This window comes from Monopterus albus, unplaced genomic scaffold (genome assembly GCF_001952655.1).
Source record: "Monopterus albus unplaced genomic scaffold, M_albus_1.0 scaffold334.1, whole genome shotgun sequence".
NCBI classification, from domain to species: domain Eukaryota; kingdom Metazoa; phylum Chordata; class Actinopteri; order Synbranchiformes; family Synbranchidae; genus Monopterus; species Monopterus albus.
Genome location: NW_018128214.1, coordinates 124,611 through 144,187, shown reverse-complemented (window position 1 = coordinate 144,187; position 19,577 = coordinate 124,611). Strand labels below are relative to the sequence as shown.

At 43.4% G+C, this 19,577-nt stretch overlaps 2 protein-coding genes across 2 annotated transcripts in view; one reads left to right on the top strand and one right to left on the bottom strand.

Annotated features, from left to right (window-relative positions):
• Positions 1-7,163, top strand: part of cdc42bpb (CDC42 binding protein kinase beta (DMPK-like)) — a 39,417-nt gene extending 32,254 nt beyond the window's left edge. The window contains exons 34-37 of the mRNA XM_020624643.1: positions 1,982-2,099; positions 4,893-5,001; positions 5,099-5,160; positions 6,421-7,163. Of these exons, the coding sequence (XP_020480299.1) occupies positions 1,982-2,099; positions 4,893-5,001; positions 5,099-5,160; positions 6,421-6,543 (412 nt within the window). The 3' untranslated portion in view covers positions 6,544-7,163. The remainder of the gene's footprint in view (positions 1-1,981; positions 2,100-4,892; positions 5,002-5,098; positions 5,161-6,420) is intronic.
• A 4,552-nt stretch (positions 7,164-11,715) lies between these two features.
• On the bottom strand, positions 11,716-19,571 carry gpr132b (G protein-coupled receptor 132b). Its single transcript, XM_020624638.1, has 2 exons — positions 19,291-19,571; positions 11,716-15,118 (listed from the first exon to the last, which is right to left on the bottom strand). The coding sequence occupies exons 1-2, from the start codon at positions 19,306-19,308 to the stop codon at positions 13,961-13,963; spliced, it is 1,176 nt and encodes a 391-aa protein (XP_020480294.1). The 5' UTR covers positions 19,309-19,571; the 3' UTR covers positions 11,716-13,960.
• Positions 19,572-19,577: the final 6 nt, after the last annotated feature.

The following is a 19,577-nucleotide window of genomic DNA, read 5'->3' as shown; positions in this document are numbered from 1 at the left end:
CCAGTGGTCCCCAACCCCCGGGCCGCGGACCGGTACCGGTCCGTGGATCAATTGGTACCGGGCCGCACAAGAAATCATTAATTATTTCCGTTTTATTTATTATCTGAGTCTGAACGATCTTTTATTTTGAAAAATGACCGTATTCTCTCGGTTACTTGAGCGCCAAAACTGGCTTACTTGTGGACATATTCAGCCTGCTTAATGAACTCAATCTGTCACTTCAGGGGAAAATGACAACTGTCTTCAAGTTGGCAGATAAAGTAGTTGCATTTAAAGCCAAACTGGATTTGTGGGGACGGCGCGTCCACAGAGGCATTTTGGACATGTTTCAAACATTAGTGGGGATTTTGGGTGAGACTGAGCCTGAGCCTTCATTCTCCCAGCTGGTGCACGATCACCTGTCTTTGCTTTTAAAAGAGTTCGAGCGCTACTTCCCAACCACAAAGGACCCACGAACTGCCAAGGAATGGATCCGCAACCCATTTGTCAACAAACCAGGTGAATCCAGCAGGTCTGTGCAAGAAGAAGATCAACTGCTGGAGATCGCAAATGACGGCGGCCTTAAAAGTATTGTGACGACCTACGTCGGCTATTGGGGAGGGGTCTGGTGGCAGCGACATGATGCGTGGGGGGCATCATGGGAGTTCAGTGATTAGTTTGGAGAGCAGTTGTAAAATTGTTGTTAAAGTGTTCTAATGTGTTATCCCGCTGTATGTTGATGTTACTGACTTATACTGATGTGTTGTTTAACGATGTTTTGCTAGTTGGTTGTGTGCTATGTTTTGAACCGTAAGTCTGAATTGTATGTGTGAGACTGACCCTGTTGGAAATGTGGTTGTTCAGGAGACCTGATCTGATCTGAGTTGATTTCTAAATAAATGACCGAGAAGTCAGTGTTGCATTGTGGTCATTATAAAGGACACGTCCAAGTGCTATCCAGAGTCGTGCGGTGTATGGAACCTGGAGTAGTCACTAACTGAGATCGGCATGGGTGCGGGCGCCCTGCCAGCTAGTTTAGCTGCTTCAGTATAGCTAGTCTCTATCCTCCACGCCGAGGGTCATTACAGTATTGTAATACTCTCCGTTCCTACACAAGCAGCCAGACGTTCTTGCGGTATCAATGTCCTTTTATTTGCAATCACTTAACAGGCTTCGATGCTGTTGTTTTAGCCACAGCACACGCTAACAAGCTCTCTTTGGAAAACTCCCAACATTCAACACTCCACAACAACATCAACAACTGCCTGCTCTTCCTCGCTCTCTCCTCCCACACCCCTCACAGCGCCCCCTCTCACATTCTTTGAGGCAATAACATGTAGAACCATATAATAGAATGTAAAACAGAACCATATAACTAGAGGCTAGACATCAGAACCATTACAGTATGTTCGAGACAACAACTCTGCCGGTGTTCTGGATTAAAGTCATGACAGAATACCCTGAGATCGCCACCACAGCACTGAAAACCCTGTTGCCATTTCCGACATCCTATCTGTGTGAAGCGGGTTTTTCTGCAGTGACAGCAACCAAAACAAAACAACGGAGTAGACTGAACATAAGCAACACACTTCGGGTGTCATTGTCTCCTATTACCCCCAGATGGGACCGTCTCGTTGCAGAGAAACGAGCTCAGGGCTCCCATTGATTTAGCGTTATGGGGAGTTAAAATTTTCAACACCGTGGATTCACGTTTATTATTATATTAACAATATAAACAATCTAAGTAAGTTATTAAAACACTGCTGCTGTGACTTTGTCCACATCCCTGTGTCTGTTTAATGTGTTCAATAAAGACATGAAGGATCAGGACTGGTTGTTTTATCAGCTTAGAAATGTTGTATTTGGTGAAGATCAGAGCACAGTTCATGACCGATTTATGTAAAAAACCAGGAAATGCAAACAGTGCCATTAGTTTTTCTCACGCCTGTATGTGCGGTGTTACCATCACATGCCTGTGTCACGTATGATGTTTGTATTTCAGGGAGATGCTGCGAGATCCGGAGCTGAGGTCCAAGATGATTTCAAACCCGACAAACTTCAACCACGTGGCTCACATGGGACCAGGAGACGGGATGCAGGTCCTCATGGACCTCCCTCTGGTAACTGTGCCTCTTTGTCACCTCCTGCCGGCATGTTCTACTCCCTCACCTCCTCTCCCTTCTCCCCGCTGATGTCTCTGTTCATCACACTTACTCCTCCTTTCTTTTCTCCTCATCTCACCTTTCTCTACTCCTCCTCCTTCTCCTCCCTGATTGTTCAGGTTGGTGATATCACCTCCTTATCTCCCTCCCCATCTCCCTCCCCTTCCTCCTCCTCCTCCCGCCACACCCTCATCTCTCCCCCCTCCAACTTTGAGCACGTCTATCACATGACGTCGGCATCGGCCGGCGCCTTCTTGCAGAAAGGAGCCTCCTCTTCTTCCTCCTCCCAGCAGAGTTTCCTGCAGCCTTCCTCCTCCTCCTCCTCCTCCTCTCCCTCCACCTCCTCTCTGGGAAGGGTAGGCCAGCTTCTCTCTATCTGCCTCCCCTTGCTCCCCTTCACTCGTCTGGTCTACAGTGGTGTCTCTGTCTGCGCTTTATCTGGTTAATGCTGCGTCCAGGTGTTACAGATGTGACCTGTGAGCATCACAAAACAGCTGCAGACTCCAGGAAATTCAGTTTCACAATTTAAAACCTGGATGTTGATGAGAGGACTGTTGACAAGTTGGACACTGGAAATTACAATACTCCGATGTGCCCTGAATGCAGCATTAGTCAGTGCCAGTGTAGGTGTAATTGCTGAGCCTTACTTTAGAGACCAGCAAACTGCAGGTGTTTTCAGATTCAGGTCTCAAAATCTCATAAAATGACTAACCCCAAAAATGGAAAGTCCATTAAAATGATTAGTGTTTAAGCTACAACTGTGTTACAAGCAGGTTTATAACCAGTGGAACAGTAAGGAAGGAATCTTTCAAAAGCTCTGAAAGATATTGGAGCAAAACCACAGTAAACACTAGTGATGAGGGTGTAACAGGGTTTATTCTAATGTGAAGCTTGAGTTGGACAACAGCACATCTGACACCAGGCAGAAATGGTGCTGAACGATGCACAGGTGGGATTAGGTGGGATTAGGTGGGATTAGGTGGGATTAGGTGAACCATCATGGCCAAAAATACTGGCACCGCTGCATTTCTGTCAGTTAACACACCACTTCTCCCAGAAAGTTGTCACCATCACAAGTTCTTTAGTATTCTCATGTTTATTTCTTTTGTTTGCATTGGAACGACACACAAAGCAGAGAAAAGGTCGGACACAGTCCACACAGAACTCCAAACATGGACGTGGACAGAATCACTGACACCCTCGGCTTAATATTTGGCAGCACACCCTCTGGACAAAATAACTGAAACCTGTCACTTCCTGTATCCGTCAGTGAGTTTCTTCCACCTCTATAGGAACTTTGGACCACTTTTCTTTTGCCAGCTGGTCCAGGTCCTGACAGTGTTGTGCACAGTGGACACAGGAGCAGCCAGATCTCTGGAGATGGACTTGGAGCCTTGAGACTGTCCAGGCTGTTCCACTATTGTGGTTCTCACATCCTCTGACAATTCTTTGTTCTTCTTTCTTTTCTCCGTGCTCAGTGTGGTCCACACCACACAAAGGATGAGTCACCCTTTCTCAGTTTTAACTGGTTGTCAGTGGGATTTCTATATTGCCAGCACCTGTTGGTTGGTAAAGGTGAGTCTCATTACAAATTAAAGGAGCATCACAGGCTGATTTCTAAAGATGCTGAAAAAGGTGTCAGTAATTCTGTCCAGGCCGGTTTTGGAGTTCTGTGCATTACTGACCAGATGTGGCCCTTTTCTCTTCTTCTTTGTGTTGTTCCGACAAGATAAACATGAGAATACCAAAGAATGTGATATTTTTGGCTATGACTGTATGTGTCCTTTTTGAATGCATGTATGTACTGTTTGTGTGCATATGTGTGGGCGCGTGTGTCAGAGAATCAACATAAGAAGCACTAAAGTGGCAACCCACTCGTCTCCAAGGTCACGTCCTTGTGTCTGAGAACAAAGGGAGAGAGCCAGTATGGCAGCCTCCCTCAAGACTCATAGCTATATACCCTAGATGGCGCATGAGCCACTTCTGTCTGTTAAGGCAGTGCATCACTGTGACCGCCGAGGCTACGCCACCTAATGCATGAATGTGTGAGGGGAGGAGGTCTACCCGCACTAAAATCATCATAACCCACCGAATTTACAGCTGATTTTCCAGCTAGTTGGTTTGTTACAAACCCAAGATGTGTAGCTATGATGCAGGATATTTTGGTAAATGAAACCTGCCAGTTTTCATATCAAACACTCAACCATTTGCACAGTATAACAAAATATTTATATGATAGATGGCACACATGACAGCTTTATCAGGTCAGATTTACCAGTGAAATGTTGAGAAGAAGTGGAGAAGTGTGTGTGTGTGTGTCTGTGGATGAATGCATTTAGCTTCAGCCTGCCTCCATAGGTCTGCAGAGCATTTACGTTTAAAGATCATCGTTTCATGTGAAGTTGTGTTGTTGCTGTGGTCCAATTTATCCTCTGTAGGTCTGACTGACGTTTTCACCGCCTCCTGTCCTCAGTCCTGCTTCTGCAAGAATGTCCAAAGCCCGGACTTTTCTGGACCTGCAGTCTGAAACGTCCTGGAACTACATGTCCCATGAGTCCAGGCTGCAGAAACAAAACACAATAATATTGCTATTTGTTAAACTCTTGTCAGGACTATGAGGACGGGGGGCGCTGGAGACTGACGTGTTCTCCTCATGGTGACCTGTTCCTGTGGGACGGCAATGTGTAAACCAGCTTCCTGTCCGTGGTTAATGCTTGTGTTTAACATGTGTACGTGTATGTCTGTGTGCAGAGTGTGATGCCCTCCTCTCAGGATGATGCTATTAAAGATAAGCCCCGCCCCCTGTCCACTATCTCCCGGCAACAGAAATCCAAGACACACATCACCCGTACAGCTTCAGGTAAACACACCTGTACGCACACATCATCTGTACAATTTCAGGTACATGCACACCTTGGTTGTAATGTCACCTATAATATGTGTTTCTGTTGGTTCAGATTTTGGAGGAGGAGCCTCGTCCCGCAGTATTAACGAACCAGACCAGGACCTGGACCGAGAGGTAACATGTTTAAAAACTGGAGTGTCCATCATCTGTGACCGCTACTGTACTTTTAGAATATTATATTAGTGATTGTATATAAACTGTCAGACAAAAGTATTTTTTGACCAGTTAAATAAAAACTGAAATGGAGTCGGTTTCCCATTCAGTTAAAACGGACTCAGATGAGTTTATCTCGTTAGTTGGACGGCGACTCAGTGACAGGGACTGAAGTGGACTGGTGAAATGGGCCGACCCCTTGATTTACTGAAATGAGCAAACGCACGTTGGTTGTTCGGGTGCTTGTTAGTTCGTGACTTGTCTTTGGTCTGTGCGTGGCCTGAACCCTGACTGAAGCATCCTGGGATCCTTATGTAATCGCTGCAAGGCTGTTACCAGTGTCCTCACAGATGCTCAGCTATTTTGCTAGTCTGTCCTCAGCTCTGACATGTTACTGCATCAGTTTTATTAAAAGGGTTTTCCAACATAAATCCTTAATCCTGATCTGGTATTCCTCTATTGATCCAAACAAGTCGTTTGGGTCTAAACAAAAAACACAACTCGTGTCAGACTGAAATAAACAGCTGTAAACATCCAGCTGAACTTGGCTCATAATAGTTTTAACAGAAGAGTTTAACATGCGACAAACGTGTAGTACTGCCACTAAAAAAGGACAGATTGGAGTGTAACACCCCAGTTTGGAACATTTTTCTGACACCATCAGATCTGAGTCGGTGCTTTCATGAACCTTCGTCTGCTTCCTGCTGCTGAGCTTGAGACTGAGAATAATTAGGAAGAATGAATTTGATTGGCTGCAGGACGTACGGTAACACTTCAGAATCGGTCCGTCGATCATTTCAGAAGTTAGGTTTATTTCATTTGTTTTCTGTTGGTGAAACACAGGTGAACGTTTACAGGAATGTTCCTGTAGATGTGATGGATTAAAAGAAAGATGCTGGCATTTCATGTCGTGTCTCTGTGGTAAAACCCCTCGAGCCACTCTGTCCTGATTATCATCTGAAACTATGTGTGTGTGGGTGGGGGTTTGAAACATGCAGCATTACAACAACTGAGCTACAGGCCCCCCCAGAAAGTTCTAACCCTTCGGGCAGTGCTAGCCCCCACCTCCGTACCTGAATTTAGACCTGGGCCTTCCTGTGGCGAAACAAACCAGAACTAAAAGTTAGTTTGGTCCAGATGAAACTGATGAGACTACAGTTTACTTTACAGTGAGCCTCTCTCTTTTTCTCTCTCTCTGTGTTGTGAATGTCTCTCACCCAGCGGGACTCGGACTCCACCAAACATTCGACCCCCTCCAACAGCTCCAACCCTAGCAGCCCTCCCAGCCCCAACTCCCCCCACCGCAGCCAGCTCACCCTGGACGGCCTGGACTCTGATCCCTGAGGCCCCATCTGAGGGAGGAGTGAATGAACTAATCAGGCTGCGGAGTTTAGATTTTACATTGATGATTTTATTGTGGCGGGGCAAGACATCTTATGCTGCTTTTATTTTGGTGGATTTACCTGCTGGGAAGCTGTGCCCCTGGTTTTTAACCCCACCCCTACTGACAGCGACTGTGTGCTGTGACCTTTATTCTGATTGACTATGTGGGACCAGTCACCACCTCTTCTTTTTCTTTGTTCAGCCACTTCCTGTTGAGTTTTAGCAAGCCGTTAGCCATTGAGTTAACTGTGGCTAACTCCTTTGACAAACAGGAGGTCTCACTCTGATAGAAATACACTGTATGATTTAATTTTAAAGTTTTGTCAAAGTTGCACATTGTCATCATCTTTGTTGTTGTAGGAGAAAAATAATCTGATTTTGTGTCCGTGATGATCTTTCCTGCCTACCCCACCACCACCGCCAAAAAAAAAAAGACCTCTGAGCTCAGGTGGAGTCAGGTGAGGGGGGTCACACCTGAACACTACTGCTTTGTTTCTTCCAAAATCACCAGTTAATGAATCTTTGTAATTATAAACCTATTAGCAGCCAAACAGAAATGCAATAAAAGAATCTGAAGACAATCTTGGTTTCTGTGTCTTGAGGAGTCAACACCTGGACAGGTCTTTTAATTTAGAATATAACTTTTACTTCACTTTTTCCTCCTAAATTCACCTGTTTTACTTTTTTCTAACAACCATTATTTACAACTTTATCAAAGTTTAAACAGAACATGACAACTGGCTAGACACAAAAACACAGCTACACAGAAAACCCCCACAAATCACAACAGAACAAATTTAATATGAAAAACATTGATGTAAACAAATGTGTTGACTGACGTAGTGACCTCATCAGTGATGTCAGAGGGCACTCCACCAGACTCTGTAGTGTTTTTGTCATATTTAATTAATCTCAGAGCAAATTTCAAGCCTCAAAGAATCATCAAACCCTCAGTTGTGTCCGACAGGTTTGCTCTTACTCATTTCTGAATCCTCATTGTTGCTGCACATTTGGAGAAACCAATAGAAACATAATGGACAACAAAAAGCAGTGCTTGTACACTGTAAGAACATACTGTATATACTTATGTATGTATTCTGTAAGTGACAGAAACCCCTCTGACCCGGCTCAAAGACTCCAGTGGAAACAGTCCCCATACAGAGACTAAAACCAACAGTAAGCCTGGTTTAGATGATTCATCTGTGCCACAGACCTCCGTTGTTGTTCGGAAACATTTTTAGTTGTCGAATTCTTCAGGTTTCATTCAGATTTCACGTTTTTCACTTTACTGCAGAAATTGTGAAAACAAACTGTTGGTCAAATCTTTGTATTTCAACACTGATATCCAGCTGTTAACCTCTGCTCCTCTCTGACACCAAGCTCAGATTAAAACATCACTCATGAGATGCACCTGGCCCAGGTGATACAGACAAAAATCATGGCGACAGAACAAAATGTGCAGTGGAGCTGACTTTGTTTGGCATGGGGCTCAGGTGTGCAGGTAAACATCTGTTTTAGATGGTTTTAAAGTTTATGAACAGATAAAAACTGCAGGTTAGTTTTCCCTCAGCTCTGACTGACAGCAGATCAGTTTAAACTTGCCTTTGTCTCAGCACAGAAATAGATTCTGTGCAAAATTTTATCAGTTTAGCAATTTCCTGTTGACACACACGGTGGTGTGCAGACAGACTAGTTAAGCTTTCTCGTAAGAACACCAATCTCACTTCTTGTTGGTGGATTTACTTCTCAAATTTAAACTGAAATGAGTGGGTTTAATCTGAATTATTTCATTTAGATTTTATTTAAAAAAGCCCTGATGTTCATTAAAATGAGTCAGAACAAAACATTTTAACAGTTATCAGTTAACGTAAATGTTGACTCTGTCACTGGAAGACGGTCGTTTGATCCGATTGTAACTGGGAATATTTAAATATGCTCCCCTGAGTTGAACTAGCATACAGATGAGTGACTGCAGTCTGTGGTTTAATGTACTGCATTACCCATAATTCTGCACTGTATTTTGATGGATGCACATGTGGTGAAGCTGATTTAACAAATCTGTGATCTGATCTAGTACCTGTACAAGTGTTGGGATGCACCTGGCCTACACCTGGTGGTCGCTGGGGGGCAGAAAGCCCCCTCCACCACCGAGTGCTGGAGACGAGACCTGCAGAGGCCACGAGTCCCAAAGCTTAACCTGAAATATCAAGGTAAGATTTGGGATGTTACGGTGATCTGGTTTCAATCATGGCCGAGAGACGGGGGTGTCAGAATCCGTACGCTGCTGCATTTGTGTCATGTTAGTTTCTGTAATTACTGGTTTGTGACCAGTGTTCATACACTAACTCTATCCTGTATACATGTCATGAATCCCACATGTGCCTTGAAGACCTTTACAATTGGTACAGCGCACAACACCCTCTGACCATACAGCACATCTGGTTTCCCCTCCTGGTCAGAGCTGCAGATGAACTAGTGATGTCTTTTAACCTGACATATGAAAACAGAAAAAGGAAGTGCTCTGTAACTGCCCTGTCTAAGTAGAAGTCTGGACAGTCTTCAAGGTGTTCAGCATTTGATGTTGTGATTATGTTGGTGGTTGTGGTCGACTGGTTCAGTGGGTAGAGTAGTGGTCTCCCAACCGGAAGGTGGTTAATCTCGGTACCACCTTGCACCCAATGGTTAGAGCCATCGGTTGAGGTGGCACCACAGATGGTTGCCTCGGTTCTGTACCAGAAACGAATTCGGTGTGTGTAACATACTTGGCCAAATAAAGGTGGTTATCCACATGTCAGAACTGGCACTGCTCTGAGAACAGCAATACACATATCTGACCTCAGATCATGTCATGTTCAAAGATAAAGTGTAAGGGTTTATCTTTCTGACACAGGAAGTAGTGTCGTAAGTACAGCGGAAAGTTGGGTCACTTCTTTTTACTTGGTACTTTGACTTCTGGTTAAAGGACCATTCTGCTGCTTTTTCATGTTTCTCGGCTGATTTGAGAATCTAAATCTTGCTCACATATACAACTTTATTTTTTCCTTTAAGGGAAAATATAATTTTCTAAGGCTGCATCTGGTTCTAATTGTATTTCGTTTCTTCCTGTCTGCACAGGGACAAGACTTGTATTGAATGATTATTATATGATAAGTTTAAAGGTACAATCTGTCAAACTTTAAAGGTTCTGATTGTATTTGTATCTATTCAGTTTATTTACACCAAGTACTCAACATCATACATCGCTAAACACATCCCAGATCAAAGGAGCAATCCTGGATTTTCGAATGCCAGCTAAGGTTATCCAGATATTTCAGTTCTTCAACCTCCACCTGTGTTGTGGATATTAAAAGCTAGATTGATTCAGCTGCAGATGTTCAAAGAGAGAGCACAGTCACTGCAGCAGAGAGAGCTTCTGCTGGAGGAATATGAAAAAATATGAAGCTTTGATTAGCACATCACTGCAAAATGCAAAGGGAACAGACTCGATGATTCCTCTGTAGAACTGTATCAGCAGCTCCTGGGGCAGGTCGAACTTCCTGAGCTGGAGCAGGAAGTACATCCTCTGCTGTGCCTTCTTGGTGATGGTCCTGATGTTGGACGTCCACTTCAGGTCCTGGGAGATAGTGGAGCCCAGGAACTTGTAGGACTTCGCTGCTGATACAGTACTGCTGTGGATGGCAGGGTTTTTCCTAAAGCCCACTGTCATTTCCACTGTTTTGAGTGTGTTCAGCTCCAGGTTGCAGTGACCACACCACAGGATGCCAGCTAAGGTTATCCAGATATTTCAGTTCTTCAACCTCCACCTGTGTTGTGGATATTAAAAGCTAGATTGATTCAGCTGCAGATGTTCAAAGAGAGAGCACAGTCACTGCAGCAGAGAGAGCTTCTGCTGGAGGAATATGAAAACATATGAAGCTTTGATTAGCACATCACTGCAAAATGCAAAGGGAAGTGGCTGACAAGTTAAATGCAGAAGTGGCTCATCTAAATTCTTAATGTCGCAAGAAATGCATGTCCACTGCTATATGACAACGTAGTTTGTAGTATTTCTGTTTAATGCGTAAATAGTAATCCTGTGCACATCCAACAGAGTGATGAACTGGAGCAGGACAATACAGTTACAAAGTAAAAGGAATTCCAGTGCACGAGTTGTCTGGATCATCCTCATTAATAAGTGTTTAGATAATGGATGAGTGTGCCATGAATTCCCTTTACTTCATATAGCTAATCTCTGCATTAAAGTACAAGAATATTCTGCAAACTGCTTATGAATTCCACAGAGATCCAGTCGTGTCAGAGGATTCCTACCCCTTCACTCCTTGCATGTTCCACGTGCATTTTCTTTCATCTTGGGGACTGGAATGATGGTGGAGCGTTTGAAGCAGGAGGGGACTTCACACAGTTCCAGTGACCTGTTGAAGATAAGTGTGAAGATGGGGGCCAGCTGATCAGCACAGGCTTTCAGCCAGGAGGGGGTCACACCATCTGGGCCTAGTGCCGTTCTGATCGTACCAACAATATGAGATGGAGCATGTCTAGAATAGAACAAGAAACTATTGAAACACTAGAAATAACTTTCAAATATTAAGGAAAGCCTAAGAATATATGTGATCTAGCCTGATTAAAAAGTGAGCCAGTTTTGTGGTGCCAGGAAACCTGAGCTGAGCCTTGGCTAGATAAGCCACTGACCTCATCTTATGGTACAGGATCCAGGTGGTGTTCTTCATACAACCTAAACAGATCTGACATCAAATGAGCAATCCTCTAAATCATCTTAATTTATTAAAAACTCTTTAGATGATGAACTTGTGTGCACTTGAATTCTGATTACTTCATATAATCTCTGGATTACAGGTAAATAAAGTAAGAGAATATTCTGCAGACTGGTATCACTGTAACGTCGCCTATTACTCTCAGTTCTACTACAGTTATTGTTAGTTTTTCTTTGTAGCTTTTCCTCAATAACCATGACCGTTTTTAAATGAGGTTTGATTTTCTCCACATTTAGCTTTTTTCTGAGAAACATTACAGCACTTTTCCTACAAATAATTAACACATTTCAGCAACTAATTAAGTACAGTTGTCTATGATTTTAACATTTATTGCTTGTTTATCGCTTTTCTTTAGTTGGATGCACTACAAAGTTCTGTTTTGGATCATTTATTTATCTTTTCCTGTGGATATGAGTGGTCCTTGTACTAGGCTCAGATGTATTTGTAATGTAGCTACCCAAGTGACAGAAAATTAATCCGCAACTTTTTAAATCACTAATCGTTTCCAGGCTAAAATGCCAAACGTTCCCTAGTTACAGCTTTTCAGTTATAATGGTTTGCGGCTCTCCTTTGTTTTCTGTGGTAGTGATTGAGGGGGTGTTCTTTGTACGTTGCTAAACAAATCCTAGCTCAAATGAGCAATTCTGGATTTTCCAATGTCAGCTAAAAGTTATCCGGATATTTCAGTTCTCCAACTCCCACCTATGTTATGATTGGAAAAGCTGGATTCAGTCATCTAAGATAAGTGCATAATCTCACGGCCAGTGACTAGAATCTAGTCACTAGACCATATATATTGACATTTGTTAAAATATGTCAGTGACTCAACTGTTATGAATTACACATAGTCCTGTCAGAAAGGATTCCCACCCCTTCACTCCTTACATATTCCAAGTGCTTCTTTTCAATTTCAGTATGAATTTACAGTAGTAAAATGTAGGGGTGGGAATCCTTTCTGAAGTCACTGTAACCTAGATACAGTAAATGAACTTGGCCACAGCTATTGAGAAAAATTGTAATAATAGCTTTAGATCCTTTGTTTTTATGGCACATGGGAAGAAGGCACGACTCTGATAACTCACGGGAACAGTTTCAGAGCCAGGTACACTTTTAAAATAGCTCAAACTCTCTTCTTTATTAAGTTTTCCACATCAACAACCCTGTATAAAAGACTGCCCCTGGCGAGGAACCTTAGGTCAGTGGTGGTCTGAGTGCAGCTCCTCTTTGTCTGCCCTCAAAACGAGACACTAACAGTCCACTATAGGTTCAGTTTTAGGAACCTACCAAAACGTGTCATGCTGAGTAATGCTCATCACGTCTTGGCATTACAAGCACCGTGTGCAAACACAAAGTTAATGAAACAGGAGGCTACGCCCGGTGATGGTGAAATGTACGGTGTGTACCACTGGTTAGGGTCCCATTGTGGAAACGCAGCATAAACTATTTCCTCCCAGACTAAAACGGTACCATCTGATTAAGAACGGTTTGGGTTCTGTTGATTTCTCAGTACTGTCTGTTTTCTTTAAACTCGTATCTTATCACTCTGATGTCGTTGAGTCACTTCCTGCTCCAAGACGCTTAAATCTGTGAAGTTACCTTGTTTACACTGAATAAGCCTGAAAACTAACCTGCTCCTGAACAGGTTTGACATGATGGACTTGTTGCCATGACAACAAGCCCAGTGAGACTTTCTTAGAACAACCAGATCCAGGATATGGAGAAACTGACAACAAAATTATCTAACGTGTTAATCCACCTCCCCCTGTCCTCCCTGTAAACCACCTGCTGTTACCATGGTAAACATGGGTAACCTGATTTGTTGTTGTTGTTAATGAACGTAGAGATCTGTAACTGACTCTCAGTCACTTCCTGTCACCTGCCTGACTGTTGTCATGGTAACGGACAGCCAGGTGATGTGAAAAACAGTAAACTGCTCAGCGGGATCAAAGTTTTGTCGACATATCGGTGCAGACAGGAAACCCCTGCTGCCTGCTGGAAGACAGCAGAGACAGACTGGAAGACTTTATACTTGTACTGCACTGGAACATTCAGATTGTACTTGGGTTTCTGACTCTGTGTCTTAATTCAGAAGACAATTGACTCATGAACATTTTACCAGACTCGGGCGAGAAATGACCTAGACAAACATTTAGTCTGTGATGAAATGAAAATATTTTACTGTGTCTGGTGAGAAAATAAACAACACAACATTTCTGCCATTCAAAAACAAACAGCTGCAGTTTGCTCTGGAAAATCAAAACCTCAGTTTCCTGAACAAACTCCTGAGTAATTTTAGTGGAAGTCCCTGTGTCCGTCCCTTTAGTCCGCAGAAACAGATCTCACCAGCTCCTGGTCCTGGTCTCGTTGCTCACCCTTCAGTGACTCCATGATGTTTCCTCTAGTCTCAGGACAAACTCTAAGACCAGATCAGAGATGAGCTGAGTCCAGCAGACATTAGCAGGGACCAGCAGAAACCAGTGGAGACCAAAAGAGTCCTTCAGAGACCAGCACACTCTGGTGGGTTTCCTCCTTGCTGCCTCTCCATCTCAGTCCCTGCCTTCTGATCAGAAGAGTTCTTGCTGGGCTGGATCTTGTTCTGGCTGCTGTCAGATCGTGATCTCAGGTGTGCTCGGTCCCAGATCTGTGTCAGTCCTTGGCACAAGTGGGTTTCCTCCTTGCTGCCTCTCCATCTCAGTCCCTGCCTTCTGATCAGAAGAGTTCTTGCTGGGCTGGATCTTGTTCTGGCTGCTGTCAGATCGTGATCTCGGGTGTGCTCGGGCCCAGATCTGTGTCAATCCTTGGCACAGCTCCTTGCGGATGTTGTCGCTGGACAAAACGTAGAGAATGGGGTCGATGGCGCTGTTGATGGTGGACAGGCCAATGGAGATGGTGTAGAGGGTGTGAATGATCTTCTTGAACATATAGGTGTTCTTCTGGGGGAAGTGGAACATGGTGGTCCTGACCAGCAGGAGCAGGTGGTATGGGGCAAAGCAGACCAGGAAGAGGACCACCACTGCCACCGTCAGCCAGCGCACTCGCTGCTTTTGCTTGTACTGCAGCCCTGTGCTGCGCTGCACGTTGGCCAGGATCCCGCGATTCGTTGTCGCCAGCAGCAGCAGCGGGATTAGGAAACCGATCACAACGCGGGCATAGTCTAAGATCATCAAAGTGGTGTTGTCTCGATTTGGCTTGGTGTAGTCTTCATTTGGCTCAAAGCAGCGCTGGTCACTTTCATTGGCATTGCCTTCCTTCATGTTGAAGACAGGGACGTGAACAATGGCGACTAACAGGAAAACAGTGAGTGTGATGATGAAGGCGGGGCGCTGCCGCCGCAGACCACGGGACTCCAAGCTGTAGACCACAGCATTATAGCGGTCAAGGGAGATGCAGCAGAGCAGGAAGATGCTGACGTACATGTTGTTGAAGAAGATGTAGCCTGTTATCTTGCAGGTGAGCCAACCCCATGGCCACCGGTGACCAAGGTTGATGTAGTGTGCCCACAGAGGCAGTGTGAACAGATAGGTGAGGTCACACACTGCCAGACCCCACAGGTAAACAGCCAACACATTCTTCCTGCGTACCTGCTGCCAGGTGAGGTAGACTGTCACAATGTTAGCAGGCAGGCCAACAACCAGCACAACACTGTACAGCAGCACCAGTGGCAGGCGGCCATCATTATACGGAGGCTCGCATGTTGACAAACTCTCATTGGTTGTCAGAGAAGCAGCTTCACTCACTGGTGGCGTGATGCAAGATACGTTTGTCTGCAGGGAGAGAGAAGAACAGGACATAGGAAACAATAAGTGACAACAGACATTAAATCACATGGTTCTGTTGAGTCTCCTGGTATGTCTACCGTTGGCGCGTTACCACTGTTACCATCGGTGTGGTACTGTTAACATTGGCGCAAAGCTGTTGGCATGTTGCCTTTGGTGGATTGTCAGTGGTATGTTACCGTTAGTGTGTTACTGCTACGTTATCATCTCTGACTTATCATTTCTACATTAATGTCTATACGTCAGCTTGTCTGAATGATCAACTTTATATTTTTATCCTCTCAGTTTCTAAGTGATCAACACTGTCCGTTTTATCATCTCTAAGCTTTTGTCTTGATATCACCCCTACGTTTTTGTCTCCACATTTTTTACTTTGCACTGTTGTCTTAATGCTATGTTTCTCCATTGTCACTTGTACATTTTGTCACAGCCAGTGGAGGAAATCAAAGCACATGGTGAGTTATCAACAAGGCACAGACTTAATTATTGTATCAAAACACAAACTGATGGGAACTTGCACTTCTCAGAAACATGATTCAGTCTGTCAGTTTTACTGTGCTGCTTTGCTTCCTGTATGCCAGTCCACAGGAAACCCCCTCCAAAATAACAGCTTTGACTAACATTGCAGTTTTGGTTCTGTTGTCAGTTCCCACATTGTAAAACATCTGCATGAACAGTTCTTAGAAAACCTGTTCACAGGAAAACACACCTTTCCAGGTTTATGCATTCTGATATTTTCATATCTGTAGGACGATAAATAAAAAAAAATGGTTTTGTAGTTTAAGGGAATGTTAATCATGTTCTGAAAGTAAATGGTTTTCATCGACCAACTACATTACAAATGCACAACCAGAAATCAGAGTTGTATTTGGCAACAGAGTTCAGTTTTTTAAGAGGATGTGGTTGTAGTTTTTACATCTTTACAATTGTCTTCATGTAACAATAATATTTAAACACCACATTCAAAGGCACATTGAAGAGGCCGATCAACACACTGACAGCTTCAACATTAAAAATAAAAACATATTAATATATAGCATTTAAGCCTCATACACAGTATTTAGCATTCTGTTTTTATGTTTAGATGTTTGATTCGTTTTTACTCTGTACTTTTTTTTTTACCTCATTAGTTCTGTATGGTTCATGTTGACAAGATGCTGAACAAATGTCAATGTGTGTCAGATTTTGGGTGTTCTCTTCTTCTGTGGTTCCTGCTGTTTCCTGTTCTTGCTATAATCGTATTCACTTCCTGTTTATTGTGCCTGCTACCAAACTGTTTACCATACCATACCAACTTTATTTATAAAGCACTAAAAACAACCAGTGGACCAAAGTGCTGTGCATTGGAATAAAACAGTATAAATTATAAACCCACAAACAACAATATAACATATAATCAATATAAAAATGACTAAAATCAACACAAAAATATCAAAATGCCAGTGAAAATAAATGAGTTTTTAAAAGAGACTTAAAAACAGACAGGGTAGAGGCTTGTCTAATGGACAGCGGTAAATCATTCCAGAGTTTAGGACCAGCATCACCTCTAAGCTTACACTTTGTTCTTGGGACACTCAAGAGAAACTGATTTGCTGACCTCAGAGAGCGTGTGGGTGTATGCCAATGAAGCAAATCAGATAAGTAGGATGGTGCAGAGCCATGAAGGGATTTAAAAACAAAGAGTAAAATTTTGTAATGGACCTGAAAATGGACAGGTAACCAGTGTAGGGAGGCCAAAACTGGAGAGATATGTTCATATTTACTTGTACCTGTTAAAAGATGAATATTCTTTTTATTATAATGAGCCAATGAGCCCAAGTCAACAGATGGTGAACCAACAGAATCACCAAATACTATCACCTCAGTCTTATCCTCATTCAGCTTTAAAAAGTTAAAAGCAAGCCAAGATTTAATGTCATCCAGACATTCAGGAAGTGTGCTAACGGAAGAGCTCACCTTATTAACCGGTAGGTAAAGCTGGCAATCATCCGCATAAAAATGAAAGGAAACACCGTGATTACGGATTAAGTTCACTAATTTCTAGGTTTATCTGAACATCAGCTAATCACAACATACGCCTGAACTACTTAGGCACCTGTGTTACAGGTTCTTAATAATTTCCAAATTTAACTTGCTACTTTAGATCAGCTAGCTTAGAAACTAGCTAAGCTAGTAGCTTAGTTGAGAGCAATGGCTTTGTTATGCTAACCCTCTGCCTCCTTTAGTGATAATGGTACTTGTAATAAATGTCACTAAAACTAATGTTGAGTCGGTGTGTAACGTCGCTAAAACAATGTCGGACTCCGTAGTTTTCTCTGGACCCCTACCCAATGTGACCAGTGACGACATGTTTAGCCGCATGTCGTCATTCAACCGCTGGCTGTCTAGGTGGTGCCCAGAAAATAACGTGGGCTTCATAGACAACTGGAAAACATTTTGGGGAAAACCTGGTCTGATTAGCAGAGACGGCATCCATCCCACTTTGGGTGGTGCGGCTCTCTTATCTAGAAATCTGGACGAGTTTGTTTTACAACCTAAATTATGACAACCCAGAGTTGAGTCCAGGATGCAGGGTCGCAGTCTTACACGCCTCTCTGCTGTCTCCTTGCAGCTGCTACCCACCCAACGCTCCCAGTACCCCATAGAGACTGTGTCTGCCCCCCGCCCACCTAAATTATATAAATCAAGAATCAACTCCAGAGGAGTTATTCATAAGAACCTAATTAAAATTAAGATGACTCCTCTTATAGTCAGAAGTAGAATGGGAGGCAGAGCCTTTAGCCATCACGCTCCTCTCCTGTGGAACCAACTCCCAGTCTCAGAGAGAGAGACGCCCTCTCTACCTTTAAGACTACACCTTCCCTTACTTATGCTGCTGGAGGCCCCATGATGCTCTGAGCTCCTCCCCTCTCCTCTCCTCCTTGTGCTGAGTCTCACATATGAATATTTCAGGATGAAGTGAACCCGCTCGCCTGTTTCTACTGGAAATAAAAGCTGCATTAAAATCAGAGCAGCTGCGTTCTGATTGGCTGATTGTCACCTCCTTCCTCTGAGGTCAGTTTCACTGCAGATCAATAATTCAGCCTTAACCGATTAACAAACTCTGCAGCAGCCAATCACATGCTCAGGTTTTAGAGGTGGGTAGGGCAGAACTCTGATTATTGACCTTGATAGCTGTAACAATTGATGATGATGATGACGGATGGATTTAGACAGTTGAATCTTACTGATCAGTTTAAAAATGAACCCAATTAATTATTCAGAGAAAGTTTAAAATTTGTTTATATCTTGTTGATAGTCCAACAGTATTATGGTCATATGTGTGTAACGTGAATCTATTACAAGACCACACTATAAGAGAACTGTAATAAAATGGACACAGCAACTGAAGCATCATCTAACACGACCCTGATGTTGGTAAACAATATTATTATTATTATTATTATTATGAGCCGTCCCTGGTAGGCTAGTGGTTATGGTGCTGCAGCCCGGGTTCGAGTCAGGAAGGGCATCCTGTGTAAAACACGTGCCCAATGTCAACATGCGGGTCGTCAGTGTGACGATTCGCTGTGGGGACCCCTAGTCGGGAAAAGCCGAAAGTGACTTTTTCATTGTTGTTAGTAGTAGTAGTATGAATCATGTGGTGATACGAGTTCTATAACAGATGTACTGTGACTAATGTAGTACTACATAGATGAGTCATTTTATCAGCAGTGGAACCTTTAAAATCACCTTTAAAGTTATAACCATGTGTTTCATGGATATGTCACAGTAACATTAGTCATTTAACAAATAATCATCATTGTTCTTCAGCTGTCTGTCATTTTAATGACTGTGTTTATGGTATTTATATTGTGACTGACGACGACATGATCCTCTGCAACAGTTTCCAGGTCAGTTCCCATGTTTTATAATAAGTCAAGTGTATATATAAAGATGCTAGAGCCACAGATTGTGGTAATTCCTGCACACCGGGCCATCTACCGTTACGTCTAACAACGGACCGACACATCGTATATAAACAACTTACTGATTCACTGACTGTTAAATAAACAACACTAGAAGCCTGTGAGTAGAACCTGCTACAGTAGTAGTAGTACTGTGATGAGTACTCTGACACGGAAGTTATACGGCAGTACTATTACACTGGTCAAACTCACCTGGAGCTCGGGCATCATCCGTGTGTGTCCTCGTGCTCACGGTGAATGAACTGACAAGACTTCCCGCAAACAGTAAAGACGGGGGGCGGGGTCACGTGACCACAGACAACCATTATCTCGGGCCATCACTTATTAATTTTTCATCTCTAATTCATCACTTCATCATCATTTATTCATCAGTCTCCCGCTGCTCCGAGGAAATATGAAACAGGAGGCGGATAAAAAAACAAATTGTGTGCGAGAAGTGCGAAGCAAGAATCAGATGTGATTGAACAGCAGAGGCGTGG